General features: G+C 40.5%; 1 protein-coding gene across 1 annotated transcript in view; it reads right to left on the reverse strand.

Annotated features, from left to right (window-relative positions):
- Nucleotides 1-382: 382 nt before the first annotated feature.
- The window catches only part of LOC144799890 (SLAM family member 8-like), a 68,323-nt gene continuing 51,602 nt past the window's right edge, over nt 383-17,103 (reverse strand). Inside the window, exon 5 of the mRNA XM_078671497.1 lies at nt 383-2,840. Coding sequence (XP_078527623.1) covers nt 2,782-2,840 — 59 coding nt within the window. The 3' untranslated portion in view covers nt 383-2,781. The remainder of the gene's footprint in view (nt 2,841-17,103) is intronic.

Consider the following 17,103-nt stretch of genomic DNA (forward strand, 5'->3'; position numbering starts at 1 on the left):
CTCAACATTTTGTTACTTTCATTGGGATGGCGGATCGAGCGGACAGGGCTTGCATGAAAAATCGCAGTGGCCAGGGTTGACTTTGACTGGATGGGTTTGAACAATGACTTCATTTGATACGGGATTTGTAACCTATACTAGCGCGGGAGTTGGGTGGTTCTTACAAGCTCCCCCCCCCGTCTGATTTTAATCGTTGCATTGTATTATTCTGGATATGTGTATGGGTGGGTTGCTACTGGCGGGGGGTAAGGGAGACCGGGGGCCTGTTTGATATTTCCTCCTCCACACTGCTAGTGGGGATGGACAGTAGCCATTGCAGGGGTGCAGGGTGGGGGGATTGGGGAGGGGTTTATTATTTTGCCTTAGTTTAGTTCTATGGCCCTTTTTTTCTTTCCTTTTTTTTTTACGAGAGACGGGTAGTTTATCCTATATTGATTTTCTTATGTATCGGGGTGTCCGATTTGGTTTTCATTATCCTAACTATGGGTGGGTGAGCCATGCTGGCTGCTACTTTGCTGGATTGTTGATCGTACTTCTCCTTATTGATGTACCGAACTAGGTTGACATTGCATACTCCCTTGGATTGAATCTTCCACATTGACTTATTTGCTCACCTATCGCAATATTGTATTCTATGTATGACATCCGATATATGTAACTTTCTCTTGTTTTCTTCAATAAAACCCTTAAAAAAAAAAACCCCAAAAAAAACATAGACACCTCAGCTCCAGATTGGCACCTCACCTCAAAATCCCACAAGACAAGAAAAAAACATAGGTGACAAATCTTTCTCTGCTCAAGCAGACACCCTATGGAATTCATTACCCACAAACATAAGATCCACAGATAACTATCTTATCTTCAGAAGACTTCTCAAGAGTTTGCTCTTTCCTACATACCCACCATACTCAAACACAAATGTGCAGCATATCCCTGTGTATATACACATTGAATTTGTTTATGTGTGTATCTAGATATATACATTTCTTGATATAAATATGCATAATAGTATGTACCTATTTATCTATATATTAATTACTTTGCTCCTACTGTAAAACAAAAATATTGACCCTCTCCAATGCACTACCCTATATGTCACCTGATACCTCTAGCAATATATACTCTACCTCTATTCTCTTACTCATCCATAACCTCATTCTACTACTATGATCTTCAAGTTAACCCTTTCTAGGTTCTTCCCTCCTCTATCCCTCCTAGGATCACCCCAAACCTAATTTTAATACTATTATCTCCCAAACAACCCTTCTAACTTCGCCCCTCACCTATCCCTCCTTTGACTCATCCCAAAACTCATTTTACTACCATGATCTCTCTAATCCATTTCTAGAGATTCTTTCCTCCTCTATCTCTCCTTATACTCATCCCAAACCTCATCTTACTACTATGATCTCCCAATAAACACTTTCTAAACTCTTCGCTCTTCCATCCTCCCATTATCCTTTTCAATCTAACTAACAGACTCACATGTTCACCATTCAAATTAACTCAAATTTCACTATACTAAACCACCACTAATCCTTTTTGGGTTCTGGAATAGTGTGCTGCTCGGCAAAAAGCACTTCAAAGCATCATCAGGGGTAGTAAGTGCTATATAAATACAATTACAATTACCTCAACCTATGTTAGTGAATGGGTGGCCATCTTAGAATGTTTTATCACCAAGTTAACAAAAGCGATTACTAAATGGCCAATGCACATCTGCATTAATGCACATGCATGAGCGGCTCTCCTTTAATCCTTTTTGTTATAGATTAGCGTTACTTTACCATACCAATTTGCCCATAATGTTGTAAAGCACTATTTTAGTATAGCACAGGAAACACGCATTAGTTAAGCCAATAGGTCTGCAGCCAAATGGCTTACTGGTTTTAGCAAAGTTTTTCTTGTATATTATTATGACTTTAAAGCTCTGCAATAATGTTTTTTACTTTGACTACATAATGTGCAGCCTAATTCTACGTTTGTCACAACTTCTTAAAACAATTACAGAAATTCGTCCAGCATTACCAATGTCAGGTCCAGCTAAAATGCCCTGGCTTGTTGCAGCCTAATGCCCTGGGGTTCACTGTTTGAACAGTGTGCTGGCCCCAGAATGGATTGGTCAATCCACACAACATCCGATGGCCCATTCACAAATGGTACCTGTGGTGAAAGCACACAGACCATGGGCGTCAGAGAGCGGATATTGCATGCAGCGTACAATGCACATGATTGTGGTAGGCTGGTTTTCCTTCACAGTTTCTAGTAATGAATTCAATAACTGAGTTTCACTAGCAGTAATAGCTTTGATAAAAGGCTGACAGTCGTTACTGTGGGCATTGAGATGCCTTCATTTGCTTTGACTAATTCAACCTTGTATCTCTGATAAGGTCACTTGATAATTAAGAAACAAATATAATAGAGCTTCTAGATTTTTTCACAACATTTTTCTGAAGATTAACACAATGGCAGACCTTATATCCATGCTTCTTTGGAGTCATATTTCTAATGGACAAATTTGTTTCCAGTGCAAGTATCGAAGGATGCTTCAGTCTTAGCCGAATAAACTCAGCCACAGTATTTATGTCCTTGTGTCTTCTTCTCTTGTATCAGGACAGAGATACCCTTTGTTCTACAGCATTATCTGCATAGTCTCTTCTACTAGGTTTCACCAAAGGGTTTGGCTGAGCCACCACTCCATGAAGTTATCCAGCATTCTGCTTCATGTACAGCAAATTCGGTGCTGATAACGCAGTCTATAATTGCATCATGCTTTGGTTCTTATACAGCCAGCTCTTCAGCTTCTCCACCAGCGTCATCTCCTTTCTTTTTCTTTTTACCTGTCAATCAAACAAGAGCACCCGTTGTCAATCACACACAGTGATTTTCACTTTTCAGATACACATACACGGAAAAGTCACAGTTGGAGAGTCAACTACTGAATTTTAAATAGCATTGCAGATCTCCAAGATGCACCAGAAGCCCTATGCAAATGTAATTGTAAATGGTCTCCCAAAGTATGCCCAGTTGCCCATCAAGACCATCTGAATTGAGCAGCCAGGCTTACAGCGGGAGGCAAGACATCACATACATTCTCAAATAGTAACTATGGCATCACATGTTCAAAGTCATATGCACAGAACATCAAGTATGTCTTTATAATACCCTTTTTTGCTGTGGGTAATCTCTCCCGACCTTTTCTCCCAAGTCTTGGATGGTACTGGAATATTATTGTTTCTGGGGAGCATTAGCTGTGCCTAATGGTTATGCCTACTTGCTTCCATATGCATTGAGTCCAATGAACATTGGCAAATGGATCCATTATGTGTGAACATATTTTAATAAATATAGTTCATTATGAACATTCAAGAATAGTTTGGCAAAATGTATCAATATGAACACAAAAACACTTGTGGATGAAAGATTGATCATGATTACCTTCTGCATATGTTCCTGATTCCATTGACATTGAACACTGAGACAAGTGATTCACTGATTGCCATTTATATTAGAGATAAAGTACATGCAGCACAAAATAATAATATTGCAAGTTCCTGACAAGTTCCATAACCATATAGAGGAACGAGGCTGAACACAGAGTTCCTTTATACGGTTATGGAACTCCGAGGAGACTTGAAATATTCTTATCATGTATACCAGAGGGTACTTTATCCCATATAATACATGGTCACACCATCACCTCTCCCACAAACCATGAAAAACCTAGGTGCATAGCTCTTTCATATGAAATAACAAGCATGTTTGCAAACATGAAGCATTAAAATAAAATCTCTAGTGCAAAATTAAACATATCAAGAACCTGTTAGATATTTGTTATAAACAGTTATTAGAAACAGTTCAATACAAGCCAATTTTTAAAAACATCAAAAGCTTCAGTAGCTCCGAACGTGTAGAAACATGCAGAAAGATTCTAGTTTTTCTCTAAGGAGTGCAAAAAATAAAAATATAATCTCTTAGCTTGTCATTGTAAGCTATTATAATAGAGCAGAAGAAAGAAAAGCATCTGTTCTGTTTGTTGCTTTAAACAGTTGCGTTTATTAGGCTCTGTGATCTGACCTGTTGTTTACCTTGGCTGCTGGCTGTAGCAGAAGGCATTGTGACTTCAGAACCTAATTGTAATAACCTTATTATAGTTAAGCTCAGATGATTTTTCTGTATAATTAGCGACTTGGTGTTTCAGAAGTTGCCGATTATAAAGAAGTTATTGACTGCAGTCTAAGGAGGGATTACAGTATCCACCTATTGTATGAGTATTATCCTAATACTTGAAAAGCCAATCGTCAGCAGTAGCTCAAAGATCAAATAGTTACAGGACCATAATTAAGTATGGTGCCAGGAAGACCCTTTGGCGCAGTAAGTGAACAATTGTTTTCTGTATTTCTGGAATGGAACACACATATATGAGTAGAGAATAATGAGGGAATACCAATGTCTTTCTAATTCAAGTGTATGACAAGGGGGTATTCCTGCCTACCTAGAAGGCCAGTCTTGAACCGTTCACATGTATGTACTCCACTTGGGGTATATGATTAAGTTACTATGAAATCCATAACATATATAACCCAGAGTGATTGTGAAAAAATATCCACTTGACTCTAGCTTTGTAGTCACTACATATCCTGAGGGATTGACACCATAAATGAAATGTGTCAATTAATGAAAAAATGAGGCATTGTGTATTCAGCATGTTATGAGTTTAATTTCACATTACATGGGGACTGGAGTGCAAGAATAAGGACAAAACATATGGATGGCAGAACATTTTATTCACTTTTTCAGATTGAAGCTACATTTTTAATAATAACTTTGGCACATATTTTAGTGAAAGTGTGCCAGCGAACATTAAAATGGTATTTCTTGAATGTGAAAAATATGCATTTGTTATTCCAGTATCCACAGACTTGTATTTAGGAGCTGAAAAATACCAGTTTGGAGTCGTTAGTACATGCATGGACTGAATGCATGTTAATATGTGTGGCTTTTGTTTAGTTTTATAGTATGCCTTATTGAAAAATTAATCAGGAAATATAACCATATGAACAAGAACTAAGACACAGTACTTGAAAATGTAATGCAGGAAAAGTAGATACATTGTTATGAACAATCACAAAGTGATTATGATACTTATCAATTGAATATATTTGGTAATACAATGGATTGATAAAGCATAACTATGTAAAAGAATAATAAAGGCGGGATTAGAAAGGGAAAAAATGATATAACGTCTACTGATTTATGAGTTATTAATGCATAACACAATGTAAGCATTAAAGATTAGCAATATAACATCAGATTACCTTGCACGATGGTAAAAGTACAAAAAATAGAAACATTGGAGGAGGTTTTGAAACTTCTTCAGCAATATAAGTTGGTTTTTTACTTTGAGAGTTAGAGGTATTGAGAAAAGATGTTAAAGGTGACCTTAAACGTTCTCTTTAAAAAACTAGAGCAATAGGCTTAACATCCAATTGATGATTAAAACATATTGCATACCACCCTGCTTTGTTGAAAGCCTTAGTATTATCTTTTCAATTTGAGTCAATTCGATGAAATGCAACGCAATGAAAAGATCTAGTATTGTATACAGGAATGGTAAGTTATCCCAGTCAAAGGAGATACTGCTCAGAAAGATATTCGGTATAGAGAAGGAACCAGTAGCCTTGAAAATAATATCGATTTGTTTCAAGTGACAAGAAAATGTGAATGTGAGGACAAATAAAAAAGATATGCTTCAAATCAAGTCAAAGAATCTTTATTCGGCCAACATAGGCCAATGAAGCCCATAAACAACAGTAAATACTAAAACCACCATCAGTGCGTTATGGTTAAATAGAACAAACCAGCATTCCCTATATAAGTTCCAGATTAAGAATATGTTAAACAGTCTAAAACCTTCGGTAAAAGTGATTAAACGGCATTAATTATAATGCACCAAGAATGCAAATGCTGAGTTATAAAAGAAACATGTAAAGCGCAAGTAGTTATGTGCAGAGCCATTAAATACAAATATCTATGACCCATGATTAAACCATATATAGTTCCTCTCAGCATAAAACAGAAGGGGGCAAATTAATCTCTAAAACAGCTTCTTCCTCTGTCTAAGTGCTCCAGTAAAGGTGATGGCAACTCCAAATCAGTTCAAGGGTGAAGTCAGCATTTGCAGGTATATTAGGATGGGCCTCACTTGTGCAAAATTGCAATTCTTTAGCAGTTGGAGAATATATATTTTTTTGCAAATAACAGTAAAAATCACAGAAGAAAATAAAATGTAGAATGTTTTGTTTTGAAAATATGATCACAGGGGCAGGGCTGTAGGGCACCTGGCTTTGCAAAAACTTGGGGACCGCTAAGCACCAATGAATAAATTTAAATCTAAATCTAGTTAGGAGGAAACAATGGTGGGTATTATTAACATAAGACCAATAGGGTTGCCCTTAGGGCCCTGCACTTAATATTATATATTGTCTAAGCATGGGCGTAAAATCCGTTCCGCTCGTGGATTTTTCGGCTTATTCGCAATCCGCAAACTCTCGCGAATTTGCCGGAAATTCGCAAATCCACACGAGGCTGATTTTTTGCTTGGTCGCACTTGCCAAATAGAATACTATACAATTTTGCGGCGCGCAGCGTTCACTTACCGTCATTCAGCGTTTGAAGAGTTGTTTTTCTCCATGTTTGCGTGTACTGCGCCATTTTGGATCTTGCTGCAGGATCCCGCGGGAGTTTGTCGACCACTATTACGTCATCGCGGCTTGCCACCTTGCACAGCGAGAGTTTGGCAACGCGAGTACGTCATAAAGGCCCGTGATCACGCATCGCGGGAGTAAACACTTGCGAACACGTAGATGCGGCGGGCAGCGACAATCTCGCAATTGCGAAATTGCAAAATTTGCAATTTCGCACAAGAAATCCACCAGCAGTCAGCATAAACCTTCTGAAAAAGATTTTTTATCAGAATAACTCCCCAGGTTGACATTTGCCTGCACTTTTTTTTGCAAGGAGTCCATTTTGGGGGGGGGGGGTGTGGTGGGAGGAAGGAAGTGCCCCACAGTCTCCAACTTCCTGTTCCTGTCCAGCAGGCTCCTCCCAGTGCTTTGTTCATGTCCTGGTCACTTTGATTTGGATCTTGACCTGGAAGGATTACTTTTTGTGGATGCTGCTGGATATTTGGATTTGAGGCCTTTTTGACTTTCTTTGGATCACTTTTGGATTAGAAATTTCACAAGTAAGTTTGTTTGGGGCATTACAGTTGCTGCAACTACAATTTTGGAACTTTTTCAGAACATTAAATAAAATATATTGTGCAGAAAAACGATTTTTGCAAAACTGAAAGCACTCAGCAGGTGAAAACGTTCAATCTTATCATTAGTAACCATTCCCTGTAGTGCTTCCTGAGGGGCCCCTCCACAGTTCAGTTGCCTACTTGCAACTATTCTATGACCCTGCTCTGACCCTCACAGCAGGCTCAGAGAATAGCTACAAGTATGCCACAAAGGTCCTGTAAAAAAAAATTACACTGCAACAGAAAGCAATTACAGATAAGCAAGCAGGTGCCAGACTGGAAGTTCAAATTCAGTGACACATTAATCAGCCCCTAATTCATTCATGTCAGTTGAGGCAGGGCAGGTGTGCTTTTCCACCCATAATCTACAGTGATGAACCAGAGGGTGGCATGGCAGAGCCAGAGGGTGGCATGGGTGAGCCAGAGGATGGCAGTGGTGAAACAGAGGGTGGCAGTGGTGAAACAGAGGGTGCTGTGATGAACCAGACGTAGAAACAACATGGTCGCGACCGTTGCTACCCGACAAGTAAGTTCGCATACTGGTAAAAAACCCTTGCGAAATGGCAGAAACACTTGCGAACACAAAAAAAAAAAGAATCCGCAAAATTCGCGAGAGTTCACGGATTGCGAATCCGTAAATACGCAATTTCGCGGATTGCCAATTCGCAAAATCCGCCCATGCTTAATATTGTCTTATTGTAGGCTTGGTAAATTCCTTATCTTACCTTGCTCCCACCCTCTTGCTTCCAATCACATTGAGGTGCATCCCATGACCAACATTGGGCTTGCAACGTAATGCTCCATTTCAGTAGTGATATAGGAGTTATAATCCATTATGGATAAGGTAAAGTATTTGTGCAGTATTGGCGGCCCTAGAAGCCTTATGAATTTTCATCCAAATCTTATCCCAACATTGAGTTGACCAATTAACGTGTAAATCATTTTCCCATTGAAGTTCAATGTTGGACTTTGTCGTTCAACTCAGTATGCACAATTTGAATATATATCAATGAGGCTCTAGAATGTAACTGTAACATAGAAATTAGTTTGTTTTCTTGGGGACAGGAAGTAGATTCATTTTGCAAGTGGAGCATATGTTCTTGAATTTTCTGGGTATAGTATATTTATGTGAACATTTGTGTGGAATATGGTAAATTGATAGGGTATTGGGGAAAGGAATAATTGCATTGTTAATGAAAAAGTGGCTTACCAAGGAGATGCCTTTTTGTTTCCAAGATTTCAAGCATAAGATTCTGTTATTTATGTTTAGATGTTTATAATACCATAGAGAATAATTGAGAAAATGTGTTTTATGTAGAGTATTACAGGAAAATAAGTTTTTAAAAGTGACTGAGGGTGTGCAATCGAAGGTATTAAACCTGTCATCCTAAGGGTGTCTTCCCCAAACCTTTTGCCTGCTTACCTCCAATTTTTGCTATATAATTTTGTTAGCCTTAGGACGCTGAGCACTTTACCACTGCTGATCATTGATAAAGTGCATGTGCTTCTCCCCAAAACATGGTGGCATTGGCGTATACCCAAATGGCATATGTAGCTTGCCCATACGTCCCTTGTAAAGTGGTATACCATATACCCAGGGCCTGTAATCGGAATGCTGCTAGTGGGCCTGCAGCACTGGTTGTTCCACCCACTCAAGAAGCCTTTCCAACCTGTCTCAGGCCTGCAATTGTAAGGCCTGAGTGTGCAGTTTACTGCCACTTCAAACTGGAATATAAAATCCCTTGCCAAGCCTAAAACTCCACTTTTATCAGACATACGTCACCCCTAAAGTAGGCCCTAGGTAGCCGTAAGGGCAGGGTGCAGTGTAACTTGAAGGTGGACATGTACTTTTAAGTTTTACATCTCCTGGTAGTGACAAATAGCTACATTTGTTTTTCACTACTGTGAGGCCTACTTCTCTTATAGACCAGCATTGGGAATTCCTTAAAACAATTTAAAGCTATAACACTTTATTAGAAAGGAGTAGCTGCATCATGTGTCATATCTGTGGGATGGTTATGATAAATACTCTTTACAGGTGAAGTCGGATTTAACATTACTGTTTTATAAATTCCACTTTAAGAAAATGGACATTCCTCTGCTCATACTGCTCTGTGTGGCTTGCAGCCTGTCTCCAATGCACCTCTGAGATAGGTGATAGCTACACTTTGTGCATTCCCTCTAGACAGTCACAAATACAGGAAGGGTGGGTGTGACAAAGAACTAATCTGCATTAATCTACATTCTGATAGCTGTTCTTGGGCAGGAAGAGGGAGGGGGAGCTGTCACTTATACCTAAATAAGAAGTGCCCTGTGTCCCACAAAAAGGGCTGATTCCCCCCACAGATATTCTGGGAGACAGGGCTGAGATGAAAGGGGACCTGTGCAATTTAAGAGCCTGATTTGAAGTCTCTCCCACATCAAAGGCACATTTGGGTATATGTATTTGGGCACTGACCCTACCAAGACAGTACACTACTGGACCTTTGAAGAACTCTACCAGGAGTAAAGACTGCTGTGCTAAAAGGATTGCCATGTTGCCTGACTGCTGCTCTGAAGGAACTGATTTCTGCTTATCTCTGCCCTGCTGAGGACAAGGACTGGACCCATCTCACTTGAGCCCAGAATTACTCCAAGTGACCACTTGGGGGGTTCAACAGGGTTGCATTCTTGCTCCTTTACTATTTCTTTTATACATAAATGGGATTTCCAAACACCCTGCTGAAGTAGGAAAGGATACCCCTGAATAGGTATGCAACCAATTTTTATTGTATTATATGCCGTGCTAATTGCCTACACTGCAAATGGTCAACAAATCCTACTAGATCATTTTCCCTCATGTATGGAGAACCTGGATCTCAGGGTTAATTATTCTAAGGGCCTTATTACGACTTTCCCGGGCCTCCAGCGGTGGCAGCACCGCACCGTCCGCTGGAGGACCGCCAAAGCCGTAGTGGGCCTGTCTGCCAGATTAGGAGTTTAATCTTGGTCGGGCAGGCGGTGCTGTGGCGGACTCACAGAGGTGAGCTGTTAGGCTCATAGGGGAGCCTAACATGTAGCCCGCCACCGTGACCGCGCCAGCAGTACATTCCTGCATGGTGTGGCATGCATGAGGCACTGTGCAGGAACAGGGGTGCAAATCCTGGGGGGGCAACATGTGGCCCCCAGCATGCACCCCCAGGACCAGCAGCGGCACAGGAACCCTGTGAGGGCCCCCTTTGTTGCCTCTCCACCACCCTTTTCATGGCAGGCTCGTCACAATGAAAGGGGGAACGGACAGGTAACTCATAATTTGCTCATCGGTGCCCCAGCACCACCACCAGCATATTGCAGCTCCAGTACCACTGAACAACCGCCTCAAGATCCTGGATTCCCGAAAGACACAGCTGTCCTGTGGCAGTTTGATAGCCCCATTTGTAATACTGTGAGTAGGCTCACAGTGTGGCGGTGGTCAGACCGCCACCACAAGTACAGCTGTGCTATGGACCCTTGTACTCGTAATAAGGCCCTAAGTCTTTTATTATGACACGCAGGCCTCATAGCACAAAATCAAAAGCCTTCTTCATGGGTAAATTAGCCTTGGAGAAAGTGAATGATGTTAACTATTTAGGGATACTCTTCAGCTCCTCCTTTTAATGGAACTCAATTTTAACAGCCAGATTACAATAATTTAAGAGAAATATTGTATTGTATTGTATATGACACTTATGAAGCGCGGCTATCACCCTACGGGTATCTTGGCGCTATACTACGTGAAACATCAGTCCGTGGAAGAGGCCAAAGGGGTTCCCAGGGAAGGCCCTCCTAGCGATCAGATTCCTGGGAACAGCCATGTTTTGATCCTTTTCCTGGACTGTAGAAGATCTTGGAACTGCCTGATATCCAAAGGAAGGCTGTTCCAAAGTTTGGCAGCGGCAGAGCTGAACGCCCTGCTTCCTGATTTGGCTTTGCGGATTTTCGGTGCTCTCGCCAGGCAGGCCGTGGAGGAGCGAAGGCACCTTGATGGAATATAGCACCCAAATTCTCCTGAAGAGGTTTAGGTCCAGCCCCATGCAGAGGCTTGAAAACCAAGCAGAGGGCTTTAAACTGGATCCTCTGCCTTATTGGTAACCAATGAATCTCAGCAAGAGTTAAGGAACCTGATGCACCCCGCGGTTTCGCCAGTGCTAATTTGGCCACGAAGGTTTGGACTCTTTGGAGATGATCTACCAAAACTTTTGGAGCCTCCAATAGTAGGGCATTACAATAGTCCACCCTGCTGAGAATGAGACTTTCAACAATCAACGCTCTTGCTGTCTTAAGCACCAGCGGAAGAATTTTCCTCAGAGCTCTAATCAAGGAAAAACAGTTCCCCACCGCCTGATTTACATGTGTTTCCAAGGTCAAATTAGCATCAAGCATAACTCCTGAATTCCGTACTACTTTGGCTGGGAGCAAAATCGGAGCAGCAGAAGAAGGCCAAAAATTATCAGGAAAAGGGGGAGGAACATTCCCCACTGTACAGTATAAGACCTCGGTCTTGTCTGAATTGAATTGAAGCGAGTTGACTCTTAGCCACTGAGCAGTATCACGCATACAATCATGAAACGTCTCTAGGGAAATAGACTGATTCCCCTCTAAGGAGAAGAAGAGCTGAGTGTTGTCAGCATAGTTCACCAGATTCACACCATGTGCCTTGCCTTTATGATTTCAATCAAGGGTCTCATATAAATATTAAAAAGAATAGGGCTGATAGCCGATCCCTGAGGAACACCATGGCGGACATTGGAGAATTTTGACTGAAACGGCAGAAGAGAAACCGATTGACCCCTATCAGAGAGATACGAGCGGAACCATTCCAATGCCGTCCCTGACACCCCTACCTCTTCTAGTCTGGTCAGCAAGATGTCATGGTTGACCGTGTCAAAAGCGGCAGACAGGTTGAGCAGAATAAGAATGCCAGGTTGTCCCGTCTGCCCACAATCAAAGGTTGTCTAAAACGGTCACCAAAGCAGTTTCCGTTCCGTGACCAGGACGAAAACCGAACTGGACATCATCCAACCTAGATTTAGATTCCAAAAACTGAGACAGGGTTCTGCTGACTAGACGTTTGATTATTTTAATCGGATATGGTAAGAGCGAAATTGGTCTATAGTTACCAGCACAGGTCAGGTCAAGTGTCACTTTTTTTAGGAGCGGAGTAACCACCGCCCGTTTCCAACATGCTGGTACTGATCCAGAAGTTAGAGAACTGTTACAAATCTGGCGCAGAATGGGAAAGAGCTCAGGACCCAGATCCTTCAAAATTTTGTGTGGAAGAGTGTCTAACGGTGTACCTGATGACACACCCAAAGCAGTTCTGTTAAAAATCTCCTCTGAGAAAGGCTCAAAATGGTTCAGAGAGGTCAGAGAATTTAACTCGATCTCCTTTATCATATATAGAGGCAATTTTTAGATACTGCCTGGGGATGGGCCAGAAAACCATTAAAGAAATGATTAATTTATACAAAAGTAAATGTATCTCTGCAGGGTCATACAGAGCAGGTTTATGGGGGTATGCACACATGACAATTCTTCAGCAGGCAGAAAATCGCTTTCTACCAAGATTACTCATGGTTCCCCTGGCACCGCTACTTTGATCTGCCATGAAGAACTAGGTCTTGTTTATCTGGAAGACAAGCGGAGTCTTGCATCGTTTTTTATTGTGGATCAAGACCTTTCTCTTTTTAGACTCTGTATGATACATTTTAAGGTTGCTTTTCCCCTACAATGTGCATGGTCACATGATTTACCCCCATGTCCGTGCGACCGGGTAATAAAACAAAGCACTTGTCACTTTACATTGTTCTGTCCATTATATGCAGATCATAGACGTATTTTTCTGAAGCCTGTCCTACGGAAATCCAAATTGAGAACTGACAGGGAAGGCCTGACGTTCCTACAGAATCTCCATACCATAGAAATATGTTATGCTGTACTCAACTTTATCAGAAGGGCATTAGCGATTAGAAGAAGATGAGATTATTCCCTTGTGATTAAAGGATCTGACCTTGTTCCGCACTAGCAATTCCTACGGTCCTTCTATGTCTTCTAGTTGTTTATATAGATAAGGTATTCTTTAACTGATTGAAGTGTGGACTTTGTTGCCACGTCATTTTCACACTATAAAAACCTTCTACGAGTTGATGCAATGATATGTTAACAATTCTTTAATACCCTGTAGAAAAAGTATTACATATTATTTACCTTTGAATTTTATTTGCTTTTTCTATTGATATAATGATATTTTAACAATTTTATATTTTACTTGTGTAGTTTAGTTTGTTGTATTATATTATATTTTTATTGTCTTATATGGCTTATGATTTTCTTTCTATCTTGGCAAGGGCTTTCTGGCTTCCCCCCTGTTCTGAAGTCTCAGGACTATCAAAGATTTCCTACAACCATTCAACAGCACTGGGACTCTGCCATCTGTTAGTCCTGCCCTGCCAGTTGGAGCCACTCCAGTCCTAAGCCCTTGAAAGATGATCTCTGCTGTCCAGAACCATCAAATCAACGCAGTGCTGACTTTGCAGAGTTTTTTTTTTAATGTATTCATTTATTATACTTCACACAAAAAAGACTGAAATTTATCCAGGCACTGCAAAATATATGATTGTGAGTGCACCACTGTAATAGAAGCAAGGAAAATTACCAGAAAAATATAGACTTTTAATGCTTTTTGAAAGGACAAAAATTGTTTCCTTCCGGATGTGCAGTTGAAGTGCATTACAGAGTTGAAGCCCAATCACAGTGGACCTCCACTCTTACGAGACTTACACTTATTCTGAAGGCAGTTAAGAGCAAGCAGCCATCTCATAGTATGAATTTGGCAGTAGCCTGTTTTTGCTTTACAAGGAGCTATATCTTGGATACATTTATGAACCAGAGTCATGATCATAAATGTTGACCTTGTTTTTGTTTTTTGTTTTTTTAAAGACCTTTATTAAACGTAATTACAGAGGAAATAGATACATACCAGGGCCTACAACCCATCGGGCCGGCCACCTCAGACTTATTCAACATCCAAACTGTTCACTAGTACACAGCCGTAAGGACTTTGCACAGTTTGAAATCAACGTATTATCCTTCGACGCAGACTCAGGATCCTATGGACATTGCCTCGATAGACTGCAGGGCTCGACGATGACAGACAGCGCTGCTCAACGACAATGCAGTGTCTGTATCGTAAAGGGGTTCATAGACGAAGCCTTCATCGACTGCGCAGATTGGTACCGAAAATTCGCCTCCATCCAGAGGATCGATGATGACGCAGTGCCTCCTTGACTCCCCCCAACGAGTATTTAATGTCAACGCTAACTCCATCCAAGGTACTCTGTCTGTGGCACCTGCGTGAGTCCTGTAGAAGGCCTGCCCTCCATCGTAGTCGGCCTGAACTTTGGATTTACCCTGGTCTAGCGCAGCCTCAAGTAACCCCTCAGCGTTACTGACATCTAAGCTACTTATGGTTTATTCTTTACATATTCATAAATCCGGTTCTACTTGTTTAGAATGGTTGCTGTCTAGCTTTTGTTTTACTTGTATATTAAAATTGTTTTCTATTGTCCTAAACCTGTGTGGAATCTTTTTGTTGTGTTTTCATTGTGTTACTGTGTGTGTTGCACAAATACTTTCCACTTTGCCTCTTTAGATAAGACTGACTGCCCTGTGCCAAGCTACCAGAGAGTGAACACAAGTTATATTTTAGTGTGTATCTAGCTTACCCTGACTAGAGTTGTAGTTCCTGCTTGGATAGGGTACATACCTCTGCCAACCAGAAACCTCAGTTCTAACAGAAGGATAGGTAATAAAAGCCATTTTGGTTGAGAACAACAGTAATTCCTCAAAGAAAAGGGTGAAATAAAGGCTTTTTCAATGAAGAGGCATACCAGATGAGGGGTGTCACTATCAATGTTGTCTAGGAGAAACGGCTGCATAACATTTTTGAAAATTAGGGACATGAACCCCACCATACTGTTTTAGTCTTTAAAGAGCCAATTTGAGGGTTTTATCATGCCATAGAAAATGGGTAATAATAGAATACATTTTGTTTAAAAGGTGAAATGGAATAAGCACTGGAATCAAAGAATTGAGGTACATCACTTGAGGAGACATCATCATTTTAATGGTATTCAACCTACCCCACCACAACAAGAATAGAGGATTCCATTTTAAACTGAAGGTTTCCAATTTCTGGATGATAGTGTCAAAATTGCCTTTAATAGTTGCGGAGATAGAATTGGTAAACCACAAGCCCAAATATTTCATCCTGGAATGACTCCAAGCAAAACCTTAAAGGCAGCGTTATTGCTAAATTTATTAGGCAAAGTTTCTCTGATTTATCTAAAGTCACTGTATAACCAGAAACAATTGCAAACTCCTGAATTCTGTTTGAAGAGCAGGGATTGATGAATCTAAATTGGAAAGATATAAAAGAATATCATCAGCACGTGCCAATAATTTTAATTGAGAATTCCTATATGGAAAACCATAAAGGTCTTTATTTTATCTTATAAAGTAAGAATAGATAAAAGCGTGGAAAGAGGAGCCCTAACCCACTTCCTCTATGCAACACAACCTAATCACAGGTTTTTCCATTTGCAAAAATAGTCACTTTGAAGGAGGAATAGAAAAGAGAAATATGATTTAATATATTTGGTCTCAAGCAAAACCATTTCAAGGATTCAAACATAAATTGCCAACCAACACGATCAAAAGCCTTTTCTGCATTTCGTGCAATAAAAACTAATTCATGAGATAATTATGAGGCTTTACTATTAACGTTAACAAAACATCTAGTATTATCTGTGGAAAATCTACCTTTTATAAATCCAACCTGTTCTGACTAAATAGATGAGGTAAAAGGGGTTCTAGACGGAGTACCCAGATTTTGGAAAATGGTATAATCCACATTAACCAGAGAAATATATTATGTGTGGTTTTGACCAACAAATGTTGAATAGGTCAAAGTAAAATAGCCAGACTAGTGGCCCTGACTAAGGATTTTGTCAGTCTTGTCAAAAGCTAAGTGACTCATAGGGCTCAAAAGGGCAGCTGAAAGATGTAGACTTGATTGGATGGTTGACAACTAATCGACTCTATGAACCTCCACTTTTGTTTTTAACTTGCCATTGGTCCCCTTATGATAAAGTGATTAGAAAGGGATTTGCCTTCAGGCAATTTTAACTTATAAGAGGATCTTATACAAATAACATCACAATGCTCCCACCAAGAGTGGGGTTGAGCCCACCTGCTGTGTTAGACTCACAGTGTGTTGGCTTTATGATGAAGCATGCCACATGGCTCAGTGTGGGTCAGAGTACTTTTTAGAAACCAATATCACCGATCTGCTTTTTAAATGGACATAGGGATATGTGGTACTGTACATACACTCAACATTAATTTCACATCCTTTGCGATAGAGCTACCAATCTACACATTGAGTCAAGAAGGCTCAGGATGTCAAATTTCTATAAAGGCCTAATACACATTGTTCATTTAAATGGAAAGTACCTGCAATCTTACAGTGACTGAAAGGATCAGGAACCAGCAAAACACTGATTGCAGTGAGAAGATGTGGAGGCCTTCATTTTGGGGCCTGAAACTGAGCAACGTCACTGGTGAAGGTTTTGAAGAACACCAGGGTCAAAATTAATTCTGATATTTCAATGACGTCTTGTAGCACAGCAGTGAGCCCCTCTAGTCAAGTCAAAATGTAATAGCATTTTGTAAACTGGGGACGCCACAAAAACGCTATCACTGACCTGGGTGCTGTGCTGGAG

This window comes from Lissotriton helveticus, chromosome 12 (assembly GCF_964261635.1).
Source record: "Lissotriton helveticus chromosome 12, aLisHel1.1, whole genome shotgun sequence".
NCBI lineage: Eukaryota > Metazoa > Chordata > Amphibia > Caudata > Salamandridae > Lissotriton > Lissotriton helveticus.